Here is a 21440-nt window from a genome sequence, read left to right as displayed (position 1 = left end):
AAGAAGCTGTGAGATGCATGCACAATGCACCTTGCAAGAACTCGTGGTTGAGTTGCGCTTCGGCGCTCACCACAAAGCGAAGTGTGGAACGCTCTACAAAGAGAGGTGCAGATTTTCCGCAAGCCTGGAGATCAGTTGACCCTTTGCTGTGAAGGAAACTGTGAAGCTACGGGGGGGAAGGGAGGAGGAGTCAAGAGGAAGAGGGCCGACCTACCACTGATGAAGTCATGGTACATGACTTTTGGCTGCTCTGTAGAAAAGGAGAAGTTGTCAGCAAGCCCCCTGAGATTGAAAGTGGAGAGGAAGCTGATCAGGCATCACCTCAAGATGATTTGCCTTCCTCAGGTCTGGGTGCTGGCTTTCCTATCACTGCGAGGTACGTAACGCCAAAAGCGTCTGCTTGAATTCCGCACCAGGTGTTCGGTTGTGGGATATCTTTGTGGCTTTCAAAAAACCAGCAGGGTAGAGGATCCTGCAGCTTCTTTAGAAATCAGGCTGGGCTCAGCTTCACCTCCTTCGAATGGTTGTTGAGACTAAGCCAACGTTCTCCTTGGTCTTCCGGGAGTAAGGCCAGCTGGCGGTGGCGTAATTGCAAGGACTCTTCTCAGGGATGAAGATTCTTTCAACGAATGAGATCTTCAGGGTCATTTGGTTGGATTATTCATTTTTTTCTCTGCCAGGAGTTAGATACAGATTAACAGAGTTGGAAGGGACCTTGTAGGTCACCTAGTCCAACCCCCTGCCCAAGCAGGAGATCCTACACCCTTTTTGACAGATGGCAGTCCAGTCTCTTCTTGAAAGCTTCCAGGGATGAAGCTCCCACAACGTCTGAAGGCAACTTCTGTTCCATGGGTTGATTGTTCTCACTGTCAGGAAATTTCTCCTTATTTCCAGGTTGAATTTCTCCTTGTTTGGTTTCTATCCATTATTCCTTGTCTGGCCCTCAGGTGCTTTGGAAAATAGTTTGACCCCCTCCTCTCTGTGGGAGCCCCCCAAATATTGGAAGACTGCTATCAGGTCTCCCCTGGTCCTTCTCTTCCCTAGACTAGCCGTGCCCAGTTCCAGCAATCGTTCTTCATATGTTTTCGCCTCCAGTCCCCTAATCATCTTTGTTGCTCTTCTCTGCACTCTTTCTAGAGTCTCAACATCTTTTTTTACATTTATAGGAAACAATAAAAACAATAGAAGTTGTAAAGATACAAGCAACATGGATATACCCATAAGTGGGAAGAGATAGGTACTAGTGAGGATGAGAAGAAGAATAGTAATACAGTCTTAGTAGTTAATTTGACAGTGTTGTGGGAATTAGTTGTTTAGCAGAGTGATGGCATTCGGGGGAAAAACTGTCCTTGTGTCTTGTTCTCATGCGCAGAGCCTATAGCATCGTATCATCCCTTTTGCCTAGGTAGCATCTCTTTGACCCGTTTCTCAAGGTCTTTCTCCCCCTTCCATCCACCCTTTCATGAGATTTCATTTGTTCGTTGACCGCCAAACATTTCTTAGATAAAAATCATTTCATAATAAGTACATTCGCTACTTATGAATAATAATAACCATAATAACCATGATGGATAGTCCCATCAACCATGGTGGGTCAATATTGACCATTTTGGAGAACCCCGGTTTACAGCAATGTTTGAATTCAACCTGGGAATTCCTGGGACCAATGCTCAGTAGGTGGGAGGATGCTAAGCCAAATGTGGAGGAAATGAGTGGTTCCCCATTTCCTGTTCTCCAACATCAATCAACCAATCAGAATAGAGTTGGAAGGGACCTTGGAGGTCTTCTACTCCAGCGGTCTCCAACCGGTGGTCCATGAGAAAATTTTGGTGGTCCACAGAAAAATTATTTTCATTTTTAATATTGCATTAAATAAGGTGTCCTCAAACTACGGCCCCTGGGCCAGATACGTGCAATGAATGTTTGTGTTGCTGCAAAGAGTCTCCCCCTTTGGGGTCTTTTTGTGTGGGTTGGAGGGGGGCAGAAATTCTGACTTGGGGTCTGCTTCGGCCTCCTGGTGCAGGGCTTTGGGCGAAGGCTAGAAGGAAGTGCCACTGGTGGCAAAGAGCTGGAGGGCCTCGTTCCAGTGGGACTGCATCATGGCCTGGAACTGGCTGACCATCTCAGCCCACTGAGCCTCCAGGCGCCGGTACCTGGCCTTGCACTCCCACAGGTCTTCCCTCTACTTGGAAAGCCTATGCTCCTAGTCCTCAGTGAGGTGCTTCTGCTGAGCTTGGCCAGATCCAATTTGAACTGAGCCAGCTCTTTTGCCAACTCTTTCTCGTGGTGGCTGCTTAGCTCCAACAACTGCTTCCTGTTGGGGTCCTAAGAAGCCCTAAGGGTGGGGAGGCGAGGAGTTGGCCATGCCCACCCAGTCCCATGACCACGTAGCCACGCCCACCCAGCCGGTCATTAGGCAGATCATATTAGTGGTCCGCGGGATTTAAAATTATGAATTTAGTGGTCCCTGAGGTCCGAAAGGTTGGTGACCCCTGATCTAATCCAACCTGCTGCTCAAACAGGAGACCCTATACCATTCCAGACAAGTGACTGTCCAGTCTCTTCTTAAAAACCTCCGGTGATGGAGCACCCATAATTTCTAGAGACAAGCCATTCCACTGGTTAATTGTCCTCACTGTTAGGAAGTTTCCCCCTTAGTTCTAAGTTGCTTCTCTCCTTGATTTAGTTTCCATCCATTGTTTCTTGTCCTGCCTTCCGGTGCTTTGGAAAATAAATTGACCCTCTCTCTTCTTTGTGGCAGCACTTCAGATACTGCAATACTGCCATCACGTCACCCCCAAATTCTTCTTTTCTCTCCATACTCGGTTCCATTTAAAATACGCATTTACATGTATTTCAACCATGCCTTCTGCATTGTTTTTTTTTTTTCTTCATTCACTCTCGGTTTTTCTAAGACCTCAAATGGAAAGGAAATGCACACTTGATTCTGGAGCCCAGTCTCTGTCGGCGGGTGTGTTTCCTTTCGGCCTCATTTCGTAGTTTGTGAACAGACCTGCGGCAGGAAACAGTGAAGCTAAAGAGGAGTCCACAGGAAGACCACAAATTCTGCCTTTCAGCCCCCAGGAGAAAACTTGACAAAGTCTCCCTTAATGGTGTGAGTGTTTTGGAACATTTTATGCCATCCTATGGAAAACGTTCCAGCCTCAGTGACACTTTTCACCGATAAGGTGGAGGTATCAACCAGTTTCGGGAAACTCCAATGTTCGTAAGAAGTTGCGACGTTATTTTAGGTGGGCGAAATGAAACCGAAAGATAGAATGGAAGCAGCCCTTGGGTGGGTAAAATTCAACTCCTTCGTGGGGCTGGTTCCCCCTGGCATTTGGGATTCATCAGCTCTTGGATTGGGGCCATGTTTTAGCTTCGTTGGCAATATGGGTTTCATTGGGAGGGGTTAAGGGATAAATGGGGTGTTTTTAAGGTTCTTTTATTGTGAACATGAGATTTTATTGGAATCTCGTGGCTTGGCACATGGACTTTTTTTTTTAGAATAAATGAAAATGAATAAATGAATCTTTGGCATCAGGATTTGGACCTAACCATGACGTGTTTAAGTGTCTTTGGGCAAACACCGTTTTAAGGAAGTCCATATCCACGTCAGAGAGATGGAGGGAGGAAGAGAGAGAGGGAGAGGGAGAGAAAGAGAGGGAGAGAAAGAGAGGGAGGGGGAGAGAGGGAGAGAAAGACAGAGAGGGAGGGAGGGAGGGACAGACAGAGAGAGGGAGAAAGAGAGAGGGAGAGAGGGAGGGAGGTAGAGAAAGAGCCTGGTTTAGCTCAACAGACAGAAGCAGTGTAATTTAACACCAGCTATCTGCAATTAAAGTAAGATCGAATCTCGCCAGGCTCAAGGTTGACTCAGCCTTCCATCCTTTCTAAGGTAGGTAAATTGAGGACCCACTTTGTGGGGGCAATAAGCTGACTTTGTATAAATATACAAAAGGATGAAGGCTATTGCTTAGTGCATTGTAAGCCACCCTGAGTCTCCGGAGAAGGGAGGCATATAAATCAAATTTAAAAAGAGAGAGAGAGAGAGAGAGAGAGAGGGAAGGAGAGGGAGAGGGAGAGGGGGGAGGGACTGAGAGACTGAGGGAGGAAGAGAGGAAGAGAGATGAAGAGGGAGATAAAGAGAGAGGGGGGAGAGGGAGGGAGGTAGAAAGAGAGAGGGAAGGAGGGAGAGAGAGAGGGAGGAAGGGAGAAAGAGAGGGAAGGAGGGAGGGAGAAAGAGAGGGAGAGAGGGAAGGAGGGAGAGAAAGAGAGAAAGGGAAGGAGAGGGAGTGGGAGAGAAAGAGAGAGAGAGGGAAGTAGAGGAAGAGGGAGAGAGAGAATACATATTGAGTCAAAGATACATTTCCCCAAGAGATTGGAGGAATATAGTAATTCTGTAAGAGGCCGATGTGAGGCTACTCTTGTATTTTACTCAAAAGGACTCAACCTCTGGGTCTCCCTGGAGTAACCCTTTACAAAAAACCCCTTTTCTTCGCTAGGGATTTTTTCCCAGGTCCTAATGGAACGTCTCAGCTTGGAGGAAGGTCAGAATCTGGATCTCCACTGCGTCAACAGTAAAGGCAACACCTCCGCTCTAGAGTGGAAAGATCCCGGGGGCTTTGCGATATTTTTCAAAGATTGGCAAGGTAGGTCAGAGTGGGATGAAACTGTTGGCGGCAAGAACTTTTTCCACTGGAAGGAGACCAAGAAGGGGGTTTTCCTACCAGCCTCTGAAGTGTAACAGGCTGACATAAATCCATTTTCACAACTTGCCCTCTTTGTTTAAAGCCACAAGATCTCCACAATGTGGTTAGGATGTGTGAACAGGGCAATTCCGATAGTTTGATCACTGCCTCCACAGTTCTTTTTCTTTCTTTCTTTTTTAAAGAAATACTTAAAAGTATTCACTCTCTTCAACAAAAAAGCACTCTGCATGATGTTCAGTTGTGTTGAGGTCCAGCTATGTCCTGAGCATTCATTCATTCATTCATTCATTCATTCATTCATTCATTCATTCATTCATTCATTCCATTCATTCATTCATTACATTCATTCATTCATTCATTTATTCATTCATTTATATCAAAGTATATGTGTGAAGTTTCCGAAAGATGCCCTAATTAATTCGTGAGCCACGAGCCAAATTTCAAAAGAAATACAGTCATTTATTAGGAGCACCATTTCAGCAATATTCGGATGCAGTTAGAACTAATCCCATGTAGATTTATGTTCCCCTATGACCCTCTCTCTCCCCTCCTTCCTGACCGTGGCATAAATCACATTCTCCAATTAACCACTTTGGCTGGCTGTGAAACCCAACACTCTCCTACTGATTGCGGTAAGAAAGCATCTGTGGAATGTAGTTTCAGTTAGGGAAATCAATCAGCTCCATCAGTTCTCTCTCCCTCCTGCTCATGGCAACTTGAAAGCTTTGCAAGTTGACAATATGCTCATTGTGGGGTCCTTGGTGCTCTCTGGGCTTGGTGGTTTTCTTTCAGATGTTTCGTTACCCAAACTAGGCAACATAATCAGTGTACAGTTATGGTAGTTCTCAAGGGGATAATGGATGGAAACTGACTAAGGAGAGATTCAACCTGGAAATAAGGAGGGATTTTCTGATGGTGAGAACAACCAACCCATGGAACAGAAGTTGTCAGGAAATTTCTCCTTGGTTCTAAGTTGCTTCTCTCCGTGATTAGTTTCCACCCATTGCTTCTTGTCCTGCCCTCAGGTGCTTTGGAGAGTAGCTTGATTCCCTCTTCTTTGGGGCAGTCCCTGAGATATTGGAAGACTGCTATCGTATCATTCCTAGTCCTTCTTTTCATCAGACTAAATATACCCAATTCAGTGGTGGGTTTCAAAATTTTTTACTACCAGCTCTGTGGGTGTGGCTTGGTGGGTGTGGCATAGCTTGGTGGGCGTGGCTTGGGAAGGATACTGTAAAATCTCCATTCCCTCCCCAATCCAGTGGAAGGTTACTGCAAAATCCTCATTTCCTCCCGATCAGCTGGGACTCGGGAGGCAGAGAATAGATGGGGGTGGGGGCCAGTCAGAATTTTTACTACCGGTTCTCCGAACTACTCAAAATTTCCACTACCGGTTCTCCAGATCTGGTCAGAACCTGCTGAAACCCACCTCTGACCCAATTCCAGCAACCGTTCTTCATATGTTTTAGCCTCCAGCCCCCTAATCATCTTCCTTGCTCTTCTCTGCATTTTTTCTAGAATCTCAACATCTTTTTTACATCGTGGCGACCAAAACTGGATGCAGTATTCCAAGTGTGGCCTTACTTACCAATATTTATATCTCTCTTTTAAAAACAGCCACAAGAGACGGAAGGTACGAACTTCTGAATTACTCCAACGATTCCCTGTCTATTCGTCTTTCCAACGTAACAAGACACGATGAGGGCCTATTCACCTGTCTCTACTACAGCGAGAATATTGGAACCAAAGTAGTGAACGTTACAGTCTGGGGTAAGATCTGAAACTCCTACCTTTCAATGGATGACGGCTTGTGGAGATAGCTAGGATAGTTTTGAGCTGAACTGGATTCTGTTGCGGATTCACTTAAGAACCGTATTACTTACTTAATAACCGCAGCAGATCGCTTAATGTTTGTGGCAAGAAAGGTCCCAAAATGGGACAAGATTCACTTAACTGTCTCGCTTAGCAACAGAAATGTTGGGCTCAGTTCTCATAAACCGAGGGGCCACCTGTAATCTTACAGTTAATTTGCTTATATCTCCCCTCCAGATATGTGAGTGGGGTGTCCTGTCCCAATCTTATACAGCTCAAGTAAAATTCCTGCAGTGGCTCAGTGGCTAAGATGCTAAGCTTGTTGATTAGAAAGGTCGGCAGTTCAGCGGTTCGAATCCCTAGTGCCACGTAACGGGGAGTGAGCTCCCATGACTTGTCCCAGCTTCTGCCAACCTAGCAGTTCGAAAGCACGTAAAAAAATGCAAGTAGAAAAATAGGGACCACCTTTGGTGGGAAGGGAACAGCATTCCGTGCGCCTTTGGCGTTGAGTCAGGCCGGCCACATGACCACGGAGACGTCTTTGGACAGCGCTGGCTCTTCGGCTTTGAAACGGAGATGAGCACCGCCCCTTAGAGTCGGAAACGACTAGCACAGATGTGCGAGGGGAACCTTTACCTTTACCGTACCCCTCCAGATATGTGGGTGCGGTGATCTTGTCCCAATCCTATTCAACTCAAGTAAAATTCCAACAGGAAGACTACAACCTAATGAATTCTCTTCTTTTTACAGCTCCACCTTCCAAGCCTTTGCTAGAAGCGTTGAGGAACACAATAAGCCACACAGAAGAAAATATAATCTTAAAGTGTTCCACGGAAGACAGCTGGCCTGCCCCTCAGATCACCTGGCTGCTACAGAACGGAATGGAAATCTTTGGTATGTTTCAAATAACGTTCTTTTTCTTTCTGGACTATCCTTTGTCTTTTAATAGCCCTTCTTCGATAACACTGGGGAAAAAAACTCCCGGTAAGCAATTATACCAGCTTTAAAATCAAGTTGTTCGTTTGTTTATTTACTAGTTGGGTCCATTGTATGAGTAGCGAACTCGGTTCATAATCAGTCTTCAACAAAAATAATATTAAGCATTTAATAATATTAAGCATTCCAGATCTTTTGGGATTGCACCAAATTGCTCTCGGTATTATCTTTGCTTCCTTTTGCCATTGTCATTCTACTTCTATTTGTTGGTCTTTGTATTTAGGGAGCTCTTTCTCTTCTCTTCTGCTGCCTCCAGGTTATATCGCATCCACTATCCAGACGTTTTAGTCTTGCTGAAGCAGTTCTAATTATCCTATTATAATATTATAATAAGATAATTAGAACTGCAGAAAAAAACAATTGCAGCCAACCTGCCTTCCATTGAGGAGCTATATACTGCAGGAGTCAAAAAGAGGGCTGTGAAAATATCTACGGACCCCTCGCATCCTGGACATAAACTGTTTCAACTCCAACCCTCAAAAAGACACTATAGGGCACTGCACACAAGAACAACTAGACACAAGGACAGTTTTTTTCTGAATGCCATCACTCTGCTAAACAAATAATTCCCTCAACACTGTCAAACTATTCACTAAGTCTGCATTACTATTAATCTTCTTATCGTTCCTATTACCTATCTCCTTTTCTACCTACAACTATAACTTTGTTGCTTGTATCTTTACGATTTATACTGTTTTATTTACTTTCCCAGTACGATTTACGTCGATTGCTCATTTAGTATCCTATGACTACCACGAAGCGTTGTATCTTCTGATTTATGACGAATGTATTTTTATGATGACTATGATCATGATTGATCACTTATAGCTTTTATGTACACTGAGAGCTCATGCACCGAAGACAAATTACTTGTGTGTCCAATCACACTTAGCCAATAAAGAATTCTATTCTATTCTATTCTATTCTATTCTATTCTATTCTATTCTATTCTATTCTTATTCTTATTCTTATTCTTATTCTGCATTCTATTCTATTCTATTCTATTCTATTCTTATTCTTATTCTGCATTCTATTCTGTTCTAATCTGTTCTATTCTTATTCTTATTCTGCATTCTATTCTATTCTATTCTATTCTTATTCTTATTCTTATTCTTATTCTGCATTCTATTCTGTTCTGTTCTATTCTTATTCTTATTTTTATTCTTATTCTGCATTCTATTCTATTCTATTCTATTCTATTCTATTCTATTCTATTCTTTGAAGGGAGATCACAGTATTTGTATTACCTTAAATTCTTATCTTGGGGTATCATCTTAGCATCATCCCCATTCAGAACCTCAGTGAGGTCAGCATCTTTCTAGGAACTTCAAATGTTTTGTGGGAACCTGGCTTGTTGTGCCTAGAGAAGGAACCATCGCTGAAGTTCTCCCCATAGTTTGATCTTCATGGTAGCCATGTGGGGAAGGTGAGACACTACAACTGGGGAAATGACACAACCAAATAGAATTTAAACCTGGTTCATCCTAGCTTGGTACTAACCCTAGCATCAGGGTTAGGGTTAGGGTTGATTTAGGCAGCCACGTCAGACTATGGGGAGAGGGCAGCAGGAAGTAGCAAGCACTTTTCAAAAGTTTCCGTGTCCACTTAGTCTGTTCCATGTGTGTCCAATCACACTTGGCCAATAAAGAATTCTATTATTATTATTATTATTATTATTATTATTATTATTATTATTATTATTATTATTATTTATTGGTTAATCTTTAGTGAGATTCACAGCCTTTGAGGCTGGTTAATAGCTCAGCAGCTCGAGTCCTAACCCAGGACCTAGGAACTGTTAAGGTATCGTCGGAGGATGTAAGCTGTTCCGAGTAAGGTGGTTTTTTGTAGAGTCAAAATGTTCAAGTCCGGCAAATTTAGAATTTCTAAATAGCGGGGTAGCCCTTTGGGTATTGCTCCGAGGGCTCCAATTACAATCGGGACAACACACGATTTCTTTTTCCACAGTCGCTCAACTTCAATTTGTAAGTCCCGGTACTTTGTGATTTTTTCTTGCTGCTTATCTTCAATTCGTGCATCACCAGGTATTGCAATGTCAATGAACCATACTTTTTTCTTTTCAACTATTGTTATGTCAGGTGTGTTGTGGACCAAGTGCCTGTCAGTCTGAATCCTAAAGTCCCACAAGATCTTGAGTTTCTCATTCTCTAAAACTTTCTCAACCTGATGTTCCCAGTGGTTTTTGCTGTACTCAAATCCAAACTTCTGGCACAATTTCCAGTGAATGATTTTAGCAACACGGTCATGGCGTTGTAGGTAGTCAGTTTGTGAAATTTTGCTGCACCCACTGATCAGGTGGTCAACTGTCTCTTCTTTTTCATTGCAGAGGCGGTATTATTATTATTATTATTATTATTATTATTATTATTATTATCTCTTTTTGCATTCTTCGATGCATTTTAGGAAACAGTCAACACCAGCTGGAAGCCAAGAGGTTCCATTCCATAAGCAACTTGGCCATCTACACATTCCCCCAGGGCTCTGTCGTTTCTTGTGTGATACATCACAAAGCCTTAGGAGGAAGAAATTTAACTCTGACTTTGCACCTGGATCATGCCAGTAAGTGGAGATCTTGAGGGCAGGATGGAAAACGTGTTTCAAAAATAAACAGGAGAAATAAGTAATTCCCTCTTAGGAATTACACAATCATTTACACATGCAGTATGCCTCATGGGAAACTTAATAACGTTTGCACTGGAGGTGGTTCTCGACTTACAACAGTCCATTTAGTGACCATTCAGTTACCCCGGCACTGGAAAAAAAAATGACTTGCAACCATTTGAACTGCGGTGGCGCAGTGGTCAGAGTGCAGTACTGCAGGCTACTTCTGCTGACTGCCGGCTGCCTGCAATTTGGCAGTTCGAATCACACCAGGCTCGAGGTTTGACTCAGCCTTCTGTCCTTCCGAGGTCGGTAAAATGAGGACCCAGATTGTTGGGGGCGATAGATAGATGATAGATAGATAGATAGATAGATAGATAGATAGATAGATAGATAGATAGATATAGATATTCCATTAGCCCTACTTACTATAGACAATGGTTGAGGATAGTGGATTCTAGAAGACCACATTATCCAGAAGGCCATATGTGATCTAAATGGATCTTCTAATCTAGTAGGACTCTCACGTTTTGGCCTTTATAAGTTTATAAATGTTATGCTTGGGCATTAATAGCCTTCCTTGTTTCCTTTTCCACACATTCAGAACAAAAACAGAGGACAGAAGGAACCTTTAGCATTCCAACGTTGCCTCCAACCAAGGAAGCAGAAACACAAAGTTCTAATGCTACCAATGGTAAGACTACAACATTGATCCTCTCTGTGTTGTGGCCCGTCAGCAGCCTGTGCAGTTAGTAGCTGATTCCGACAGCGAGGAGGCTGGTGTGGTGCTGCACCAGCAGCCTATGCAGCTGGCACTCCAGTCGGACAGTGAGGAGGCTGGAGAAGATGTGGTGCCAGAGGCGGAGTTTCAGCCAGGGCCTTCAGAACCTCCAGAAGCTCCCATAAGTGAAGAGGAAGAGGATGAGGAGGATCTCTTCTCGATGCATGAGCGCACAGAGCTGCCAAAAGGCAGGAGTGGCTCCTCAGGAGAAGGTCTCCTCGAGAGTAAGGCTTGGGGCTAATTGACCACTCCCTTAGCCTATTTAAGGAAGGATGACAACTGAGGCAATTTGCAGGGAAAAACTTCGTTCACTCTCCTTTGCGTCTTGATCTTCGTTCTTTTCAAATTGCTTCTGGGCTTTCTGCCAACCATAGTAAGATTACGATTATTTATTCTTTGGATTCTTGAAGGCTGTTAAGAAAGTTAATTAACAGCCTTTGTTTGAAAAAAAACTGATTTAATTTAGTAAACTAAGGTTTGTACAGACTTTGTGTGTGCTGCGTTCTTTGGGGTCTGTAGCTGGAGCAGAACACTCTGCTCCATCACCCTCAACTTGCTTCCTGTTCTTCTCCATAACATTGGTTGCATTTCTCCTTTCTCCTTTCCATAACCCTCTTTGTCATCCCTTCCACAGAATCCAATCCAACATCCAACGTAACAGAAGGAAACCCAACCACACAAACAATGTTCCCAAGTACAGAGAAAGAAGTTTGGGCAAACAATCGTAAGTTGCTCCCACATTATTAATAATGTTCAACTGATGTGCTTTTAATTCTTTGCTCTCCTTCCTGGTCTGATGCCAGAGGCTTGGGGACTCTGTTGCTGTGGCTCTGTTACCTGAGCCTGTGTCATCGTCAGGAGAGGACTCCGAGAGTGAAGGGGAGGAGTTGGCAAGGCCTCCCTCTCCAGGACCCTCCTCTCTGGCAATGCCTTTGGTGTCCGCCGAAGGGCAAGAGATAGGGCCGGGGCCAAGCACGTCCATGCAGCCACAGGTGGACAGTGATGAGGGTAATGAGTCTTGGCTGGATCCACGCCAGCGTCGCAGAGATAAGCACGCACAACAGAAGAAAAGGCATGCCCGAGATTAGGCTGAGTCACTGGACCACACCCCACAGGATATAAAAGGGAGCGTGGTGGCCAGTCAAACCTTGTGACGAACAAAGCTGAAAGCTTCCACGCCATTCTGCATTGCCGGACTTTTGCTATAGACTTTGCTGGATTATCTCTGGACTTGATTGACTCTGTAATTATTGAGCTGTTTCTTTTGATGTACCAGAAGTGGGGAGAAGTTATCTCTCCACTTCATAAATAATAAACTCTTGGCAGGCAGCCACTAGGTTGTTGCCAAGTTCTGTTATCATAAGGAAAAGGATTTTGCCGGCTGGTTTGGTCTTTAACTCTTGAACATCTGTTGGTGTGTGTGCGTGTGGGACGGAGACAGAACAACTGTTTAGGGAAGATAGGTTAGACGAAAGCAAAGTCCTACACTTACCCTGTTTCCCCCAAAATAAGCAGCGCATGGCAATAAGGCCAAGCAGTAATTCCAGGGTTCAAAAAAATATAAGACAAGGTCTTATTTTCGGGGAAACACAGGTAGGTAAGAAAAACCAAAAGTACACATATAAACTGGGTGAAACCAGGCTTAAAAGCAGTGACTGTGAGCGGGATCTTGGAGCCTTAGTGGACAACTAGCTAAATAGGAGCCAGCAGTGTGTGGTGCTAGCCCAAAGAGCCAATGCAATCCTAAACTGCATTAATAGAGGGATACAATCAAGATCAAGGGAGGTACTAATGTCACTCTATAAAGCCTTAGTAAGGCCACTCCTAGAGTACTGCATCTGGTTTTGGTCACCACACTATAAGAAGTATGTTGAGACTCTAGAAAGAGTGCAGAAAAGAGCAACCAGGATGATTAGGGGACTGGAAACTAAAACATATGATGAACGGTTGCAGGAACTGGGCACGGCTAGTCTAGTGAAGAGAAGGACCAGGGGAGACAGGATAGCAGTCTTCCAATATTTGAGGGGCTGCCACAGAGAGGAAGGGGTCAAGCTCTTTTCCAAAGCACCCAAAGGCCAGACAAGGAATCATGGATGGAAACTGATCAAGGAGAGGTTCAACCTAGAAATGAGGAGGAACTTTCTGACAGTGAGAACAATCAACCCATGGAACAGAAGTTGCCATCGGAAGTTGTGGGAGCTTCATCGTTTGAGACTTTCAAGAAAAGATTGGACTGCCATTTGTCAGAAATGGAGTAGGGTCTCCTGCTTGAGCGAGAGGTTGGACTAGATGACCTATAAGGTCCCTTCCAACTCTGTTAATCTGTTTTAAAAAAAGACGATAAAGTTTTCATTTCAGAGTATTCGCTGAAAAGATATGCTCTTTTAGTGTTTCCCTAGTCAAACTTCCTGGAATTAAGTGCATTAAGTGTATATGGGCATGGAATTCTTTATAAACTAAGATAAATGGGTTTCTAAATAGACTTCCTTGGCTAGGTATGCTCAATATACACTAAGCTATAAATCATAATTTGGATTCAGACACTTTTTTTTTTAATTTGATTAATATGCCGCCCTTCTCTGGAGACTCAGGGCGGCTTACAGTGCGTTAAGCAATAGCCTTCATACTTTTGTATATTTATACAAAGTCAGCTTATTGCCCCCTAACAAACTGGGTCCTCAATTTACCTACCTTAGAAAGGATGGAAGGCCGAGTCAACCTTGAACCTGGCGAGATTTGATCTTACTTTAATTGCAGACAGCTGGTGTTAAATTACAGTGCTTCTGTCTGTTGAGCTATCCAGGCTCCTTAGCGAAAGCAAAACGAATGACATTCCAGGTGGGCTCATATTGTTCTTATTAATTGATTTCGAATGATTTCGAATGGGCGGGGAGGCGAGGAGCAGCTGGGAGAGGAGTGGCGGGTAGAGGCTGGCGAGGCACCCCTCGACGTGAGTGAGATCGAGTTGTCCACGCCCACCCAGTCACATGACCACCTAGCCACGCCCACCCAGCCAGTCATTAGGCAGATCGTATTAGTGGTCCGCGGGATTTAAAATTATGAATTTAATGGTCCCTGAAGTCCGAAAGGTTGGTGACCCCTGGATTCGATGACCTTCAAAGAGCCCTTGAAGACTATACAACTCTGTGTATAGTCCAGAACTTTCTGGGAAATAGCAAGTTGGAGAATGCTGGTGTGGTGGACTCCATGGAAGCTCAACTGGTGGAGAAATACAATTCTCCAGCTCTCATAACCCCCCCAATATTTTTCTGCTAGGAAATAGAAGCTACAGATGACAAAACTCAAATGTTTTCTGTTCCTTTTTTTTTCTTCCCAAAACAGAAACAAACATGACTTACAGAGGCTCTATGGAGGAACAAGCCAACATTTTGTTCCCGAGCCTTGTGTCCGTTCTCCTTCTTGCTCTCTTGATCATTGTCCTTCTCTTTGTGGTGAAGCTGTGGAAAGCACACAGGGACTGGAAAAAAGGTAACAAGGAAAAAAAAGGAGAATTCAATATATATTGGCAATAGTTTCCTCTTCCACCCACGTGCCCAAAAGTTGCTAAAAAGCCTGCGTTCAACACCCACAAAATTTCTTGTGGTGCTTCAAGATTGTGGGAAATGTGTTCTGACCTAGGCTTCCCAATAAACCCCTTTTATTTAATTGACAGTGAATTCCTCTCCAGAAAAGTCTTTCCTCTCCCACAGTCTTTCAAGATAGTTCACAATTCCCGACCTTTATCAGGCTTGGAGAGTGGCCGGGCCAATATCTTTCAGATGCCGCAATTCTTGGCAAGAATGCAGGAATGAACGAATTGTCTCCTGCAAACTCCACTCCCCTTTCGTTCCTCTTTTATTCCCGCTGGGAGGGGGTCATTCCTTGTCCACCTGTGGCGTTACTCCCAAGTCGACCCTTGTTCTTTAGCTGTTCCCTTCGTCTGGCAACTCTGCGCATGCGCACATTGGGAACAGGCTCCAGCTGTTGGTTTGCCTCACTGATGTCTGACTCCGAAGGCAGCTGATAACTGGCATACGGCCCTGGCCCCCTCTCTGCCTCCGACGCAGAGCCTTCCCCAGACTCCAAGACTGGCCCATGTTCCTCCCCAACCTCCTCACTGTCCGAATCTGTTGCCAGCTCTGCTGTCCACTGGCAGACCACAAGAAAACGATCTTTAACATCTTCAGAGAACAGTAGAACCTTGTCTGCCACAGCAATTGATTTCACTTTCCTGAATTTGTATAGCAGATGTTTTAAAAATTCCAATATGTTTGTTCACCAATGCCAGTCAGATTTGAGCCAGTATTAAACCTAGAATTAGGAAAAAGACTTCACCTGAAAATTAGGATCTCTGACTCATGAACGTGTTGGAGGTGGGACAGTCATCATTATACCCACTTACTTGAGTGTAAAGCCCCATTGAAATTAATGAGGCTTCCTTCCAAGTAAACATGGAACATTATACAGGTAGTCCTTGACTTATGATCTTAACTGAGCCCAGAATTACAGTTGTTAAGAGCCGTGGTGGCGCAGTGGTGAGAATGCAGTACTGCAGGCTACTTCTGCTGACTGCCGGCTGCCTGCAATTTGGCAGATTTGAGCCTCACCAAGCTCAAGGTTGACTCAGCCTTCCGTCCTTCCAAGATTGGTAAAATGAGGACTCAGATTGTTCGGGGCAATAGGCTGACTCTGTAAACCGCTTAGAGAGGGCTGTAAAAGCACTGTGAAGTGGTATATAAGTGCTATAGCTATTGTTAAGTGGTTGCAGTCCTAACTGGAGGCATTATCTGACCAGACCTGACCAGATCTGACTTTTTTTTTTTTTTACTATTTTGGCGGTGCTTGTTAACGAATGCCACGGTTGTTAAACAAATCCAGTGGTCATTAAGCAAATCCATTTTACCCAACGGCTGTAAACACATTTTGTTTACAGGCATTTGATAAAAAAAATAATAATGATATAAATTCCAGTCATGTGACCATAGGATGCTTCAAACAGCCGAAAAGGTGAGCCGGTTGCAAGTACCCAAAATGTGACCATGTGACTTTGTGTGTGTGCTGTCTGGGGACATTGTAACTCTGAAAACAGGTCATAAATAGATCTGGAGGGGCCTTCGCATCTTCGAATAGTCATTAAGTGACTGTTCATAAGTCAAGGACTATCAATAGGTATGTGAGCTAAATCTGCCTTGTCGCGACAGATATCTGGACTAATACTCTGCACCTCATTCCTGTCCCTCCCTAATATAGAAAATAATAATGCTTCTGAACAACCCATTGAGAGCTACAGGCCTAAAGCAAACGAATCCCCTGGCAGGCTCGAGAAGAATATATGCGGTATGTATAAATGGGATTTCTTCATGTTTGCAGGCAGGGCAGAGGTTGAAATTAAGAAAAGCAAGGATGAACAAATGTGCAGTTCAATTGCTGTGGAATATACATACAGTGTCAGGTTTCGAGGTCGTCTCAAATAAATTGCATTTCAAACAAAGTCTTTGAAGAAAATTCCCCTTTATTAAGCACGACATTCAAAAGTCCGACTCCATCGTAGCCAACACTGACTTCCAGACCCAAAACCCTCCCTTTCCGTTCCCCACACCCCTGCACTCATTGGCCATCTTCCAAATCACTCTGCCCCTAATCTACTGCTCCAGCTCAAAGGAATTTCCCCCCTCCCATCCCATCTCCTAGGGGATATTATCTCCAGGGAAAATAAGTAGGTGAAAACTCAAAACGTCCCTTTCCAGACGCCTCCGCTCCTCCTTCTTATGTCAGCACTAGAGTAATTGCAGTTTGAAGTGCTGACATACAGACTGGGTGAAACCAGGCCTAATAGCAGTAACTGGGAGAGGGATTTTGGACTCTTAGTGGACAACCAATTAAATAGGAGCCAAGAGTGTGCGGCGGCAGCCAAAAAAGCCAATGCAATCTTAAATTGTATTAACAGAGGGATACAATCAAGATCAAGGGAGGTATTAATACCACTCTATAAAGCCTTAGTAAGATCACACCTAGAGTACTGCATCCAGTTTTGGTCACCATACTATAAAAAAGATGTTGAGACTCTAGAAAGAGTGCAGAGAAGAGCAACCAGGATGATGAGGGGACTGGAGGCTAAAACATACGATGAACAGTTGCAGGAACTGGGCATGGCTAGTCTAGTGAAGAGAAGAGAAGGACCAGGGGAGACATGATAGCAGTCTTCCAATATTTGAGGGGCTACCACAGAGAGGAAGGGGTCAAGCTATTTCCCAAAGCACCTGAAGGCCAGTCAAGGAATAATGGATGGAAAGTGAACAAAGAGAGATTCAACCTAGAAATAAGGAGAAATTTTCTGACAGTGAGAGCAATCAACCCATGGAACAGAAGTTGCCTTCAGAAGTTGTGGGAGCTTCATCGCTGGAAGCTTTCAAGAAGAGACTGGACTGCCATCTGTCAGAAATGGTGTAGGGTCTCCTGCTTTGGGGGGGTTGGACTAGATGACCTACAAGGTCCCTTCCAACTCTGTTAATCTCTATCTGTTTTTTTACCAGCTGTTTTGGGGCTGAAATATGAGCTAGGATCAGAAATAAAAAGAAATGAGCTCGAAGTAGCAGTGACCTATGCCTTTATTTTATGCAGTGATCCCCTGGAGGAACAGCGAGAAATATACAATTCAAAAATCGTATACCAGGACACCAAAACCTTCAGAAGGAAGTCAGGATTCTTCAGTCTTCGAAAAAGAATCGTCCCACTTTAGAGAAACGGATATGTAAACACTAAGGACAATATTGTGCCGTGTTTAACGGCAAGGACCATCTTCCCTTCCCATTTTTCTTCCTGCGCTGCCCTGTTCTGCAAAAAAAAAAAATCTCTTCAAAAATCCAGATTTTGGAGAGGATTTCAGATGAGAGCCTCCTAGACTAAGATACATTTTAGAACTATATTGCAAATAAAGCAATAACCATACTATAAAGGCCCTTGAGAACTTGTATCAGTTGTTACTTAGCAGTTAAATTCCTCGTGTGGTCTTAATGATTTCGGGATATACAAAGTTAATTTATTACATTACTCCAAGAAATCTTTTAAACTTCCCTAAAAAGAAGGTTACACTTCCCCACACTCCAACCTTTGATTTTCCTCAACATCCGTTACAAGCACAATATAGTACGATATCCATTTGCCAAATAGTTTCTTAGCAGCACATCCAAGCTGCAGAAATCAAGATAACCAAGAGAAGGCAGCAGATTTTGGGTTAAAACCTCCCCCTATTAGTCATGTGGAGGTTTGCAACCTATTTTATATTAATTAGAGCTTAATTTTCATCAAACACAGTTCCTTTTTGGAAAAAGCATATTCTTCAAATATGCCAAAGTGAAGAAAGAGGACCTGTCATAAGAAAGGCCATTTCCAGATTTGATAAAAAAGAATTATGAGAAATAGTATTGTTGACTAAATTGCCCTGTAAATTCCATCCTTCCCTTTCTTTCTTTCTTTCTTTCCTTCCTTCCTTTCCTTCCTCCCTCCCTTTCTTCCATCTCTTCTTCCTTCCTCCTTTCCTTGCTTCCCTCCCTCATCCTTCCTTCCTTCCCACCCTATTCCTTCCTTCCTTCCTCCTTTCCTTGCTTCCCTCCCTCCCTTCCTTTCCAACCTCCCCCCCATTCCTTCCTTCCTTCCTCCCACCCTCCGTCTTCCATCTTTCTTCCTTCCTCCTTTCCTTGCTTCCCTCCCTCCCTCCTCCATCCCTTCCTTCCTTCCCACCCTATTCCTTCCTTCCTCCCTTTCTTCCATCTTCTTTTCTTCCTTCCTCCTTTCCTTGCTTCCCTCCCTCCCTCCTTCCTTTCCAACCTCCCTCCCTATTCCTCCCTTCCTTCCTCCCACCCTCCGTCTTCCATCTTTTTCTTTTCCTCCTTTCCTTGCTTCCCTCCCTCCCTCCTCCATCCTTCTTTCCTTCCCACCCTATTCCTTCCTTCCTCCCTTTCTTCCATCTCCTTTTCTTCCTTCCTCCTTTCCTTGCTTCCCTCCCTCCCTCCTTCCTTTCCAACCTCCCTCCCTATTCCTCCCTTCCTTCCTCCCACCCTCCGACTTCCATCTTTTTCTTCCACCCTCCTTTCCTTCCCTCCCTCCATCCCTCCATCATTCCTTCTTTCCCACCCTATTCCTTCCTTCCTCCCTTTCTTCCATCTCCTTTCCTTCCTTCTTCCTTTCCTTGCTTCCCTCCCTCCCTCCCTCCTTCCTTCCTTCCCAGCCTATTCCTTCCTTCCTCCCTTTCTTCCATCTCCTTTCCTTCCTTCCTCCCTTCCATATTTGTAGCTCAGGGTTGACCAGTTGAGAACCCCGGTGCTCTCTCTGAGCTTCGCTGTTTTCTGGCAGACGTTTCATTATCAAACTAGCTAACAACATCAGTCCTTCCTCCTTCCCCTTCTCCCTCCCTCCCTCCTTCTCTTCCCCCCCTCCTCCCTCCTCATAAAATTAGAAAACTGCCAATTTGGTTTAATAAATCCTAAAAACCTTTGGATAAAAAAAAAAAGCAAAGCAAAAACAGACTTTGGACCATACCATTTTCCTGGAGCCCAAAGCGGAAGCTGAAGAACGCTGCTTCACCCCCCCCCCCACACACACACACGCATACACCCCTCTCTTAGCGGACAGTTGGTTCGCGCCGAGCTTCTGCATCTGGATACCGTTGCTAGGAGGGCTGTAAACCACGCTGGTGGCTTAGCGGGGGCTGCGGAAACGCGCTCTGTGAATACCCCGCAGCGCTGCGGCTGGTGGAAGGTACTGAGCAGGTCTCAATGGGGGAGAGGGGTGGGGGGAGACCCCCAAGGTGACCAGGGAGGGCTTGGTTTGGGGGGGGAGGGGGGTTGGCATGGGAAGGAGGTGCACTGGGCTTCCCCTGTTGAATTTCTGCCTGGAAGAGCCAAGATTCTCCCTGCTGTGCAGCTTTTCCAAAAATAAATAAATAAATAAATAAATAATAATAATAATAATAATAAATGCCTTTGGGTAGGATTCTCACTCAGGTCAAGAGAATCCTGCATTATTATTACTATTATTTTTCATCTGCCATTCCTTGCAACCTTTATGGCAGAGGTCTACAAACTTGGCAGCTTTAAGACTTGTGGACTTCAACTCCCAGAATTCTCCAGCCAGCATTGCTGGCTGGAGAATTCTGGGAGTTGAAGTCCACAAGTCTTAAAGCTGCCAAGTTTGTAGACCTCTGCTTTATGGGGGGTGCATATTTGCATTTGGGGGTGGGGGGGGGTAGCTAGAAGTTGCCTTGGGAAGTTGTGGGAGCTTCATCCCTGGAGGCTTTCAAGAAAAGACTGGGTTGCCATTGGTTAGAAATGGTGTAAGGTCTCCTGCTTGAACGGGAGGGGGGTTGGACTAGATGACCTCCAAAGTCCCTTCCAACTCTGTTAATCTGTATCTATATTGACCCAGAGAGAGAGAGAGAGAGAGAGATTTCTTGCAAAGGCTGAAAAAAAAATGCCATTTTTATTCTAATTTATTCCCCCACCCACCTTCTCCATCCAGATGCATGTCGGATTTAGCCTGGGCTAGGTGGCTTAGTGGCTAAGACGATGCACCTGTCAATCAGAAAGGTCTGCAGTTTCGGCGGTTCGAATCCCTAGTATAGGTTTCCTGTGTGAGCAGGGGAGGGGGTTGGACTAGATGTCCTCCAAGGTCCCTTCCAACTCTCTGTTCCGCTCTTGCATTTCAAGGAGTGCCCCAGGTTGAGAAAAGATGCCATCCTGGAAAGGGCGCAGAATACAAAGTGTTTTTAAAACTCAAGAGCACCAAAACTAGTATAATTCTGTACTTCATAAGCTCAAAGCAAGCAGCGGCCACTCGCCATATCCTGCTGGTGAACATTACAGGGAGTCCTCGACTTAACGACGGTTCGTTTAGTGACCGTTCGAAAAGTTAATAACGGCGCTGAAAAAGGACCGTTTTTCACAGTTACGACCTTTCTAGCAGCCCCGTGAACACGTGATCGAAAGTCCGATGCTTGGCAACAGTTTCGTACTTATGCCCGTTGTGGTGTCCCAAGGTCCCTTTTGCGACCTTCTCGCCAAGCACAAGTCAATGGGGGAAGCCAGATTCACTTAACAACGGGGTGACTAACTTATCGGCTGCAATGATTCACAACAGCTGTGGCAAAGAAAGGTTCGTAAAACGGGGCGAAACTCACTTAACAAATGTCTCGCTTAACAACAGAAATGTTGGGCTCTGTTGTGGTCGTAAGTCGAGGACTACCTGCATCACGTCCACACAAGATGCACGCAAACTGCAGATGCGCCTCGCGAGGCATGTTGATAAACTATCAGGAAGGATGAGTATTGAGTCGTGCCACTCATTTAATTACTATTTGATTGAAAGATTGATTGATTTGTTATTCATCGATACGTTATTTCATTATTATTTGATTATCGATTAGGAATTGACCCACAACAGCTGTTATTGGATTAATTGATTAGATATTGAAACATAATTGTTTAATTATTCTTTGACCCATGACACTTATTTAAATATCATTT

General features: G+C 44.4%; 2 protein-coding genes and 1 long non-coding RNA gene across 4 annotated transcripts in view; 2 read left to right on the top strand and 1 right to left on the bottom strand.

Annotated features, from left to right (window-relative positions):
- The first annotated feature begins 307 nt into the window (after positions 1 to 307).
- Positions 308 to 17891, top strand: CRTAM (cytotoxic and regulatory T cell molecule). Of its 2 annotated transcripts, XM_087875693.1 has the most exons (10): positions 308 to 376; positions 4503 to 4649; positions 6327 to 6479; positions 7272 to 7415; positions 9942 to 10097; positions 10744 to 10833; positions 11555 to 11644; positions 14263 to 14409; positions 16171 to 16257; positions 17542 to 17891. In XM_087875693.1, the coding sequence occupies exons 1-10, from the start codon at positions 328 to 330 to the stop codon at positions 17673 to 17675; spliced, it is 1197 nt and encodes a 398-aa protein (XP_087731819.1). In that variant the 5' UTR covers positions 308 to 327; the 3' UTR covers positions 17676 to 17891. The 2 variants fall into 2 exon arrangements, with proteins under 2 accessions (XP_087731819.1, XP_087731818.1); XM_087875692.1 differs by lacking the exon at positions 17542 to 17891 and having other exon boundaries at positions 16171 to 16549.
- LOC148112506 (uncharacterized) lies at positions 17511 to 19506 on the bottom strand. The gene is made up of 2 exons (XR_015729343.1): positions 19459 to 19506; positions 17511 to 17754 (listed from the first exon to the last, which is right to left on the bottom strand). It is a non-coding gene; the product is annotated as an uncharacterized LOC148112506 (long non-coding RNA).
- Positions 19507 to 19599: 93 nt separating this feature from the next.
- JHY (junctional cadherin complex regulator) overlaps positions 19600 to 21440 on the top strand; it is a 37015-nt gene continuing 35174 nt past the window's right edge. The window contains exon 1 of the mRNA XM_087875691.1: positions 19600 to 19677. The gene's annotated coding sequence lies outside the window, so the exon portion shown is untranslated. The remainder of the gene's footprint in view (positions 19678 to 21440) is intronic.

The sequence above is a fragment of the Pantherophis guttatus genome, chromosome 9 (assembly GCF_059756535.1).
Source record: "Pantherophis guttatus breed Tessera chromosome 9, ASM5975653v1, whole genome shotgun sequence".
Classification (NCBI taxonomy): domain Eukaryota; kingdom Metazoa; phylum Chordata; class Lepidosauria; order Squamata; family Colubridae; genus Pantherophis; species Pantherophis guttatus.
The sequence above is the reverse complement of the archived record's forward strand: the minus strand, read 5'-3'. Positions and strand labels throughout refer to the sequence as shown.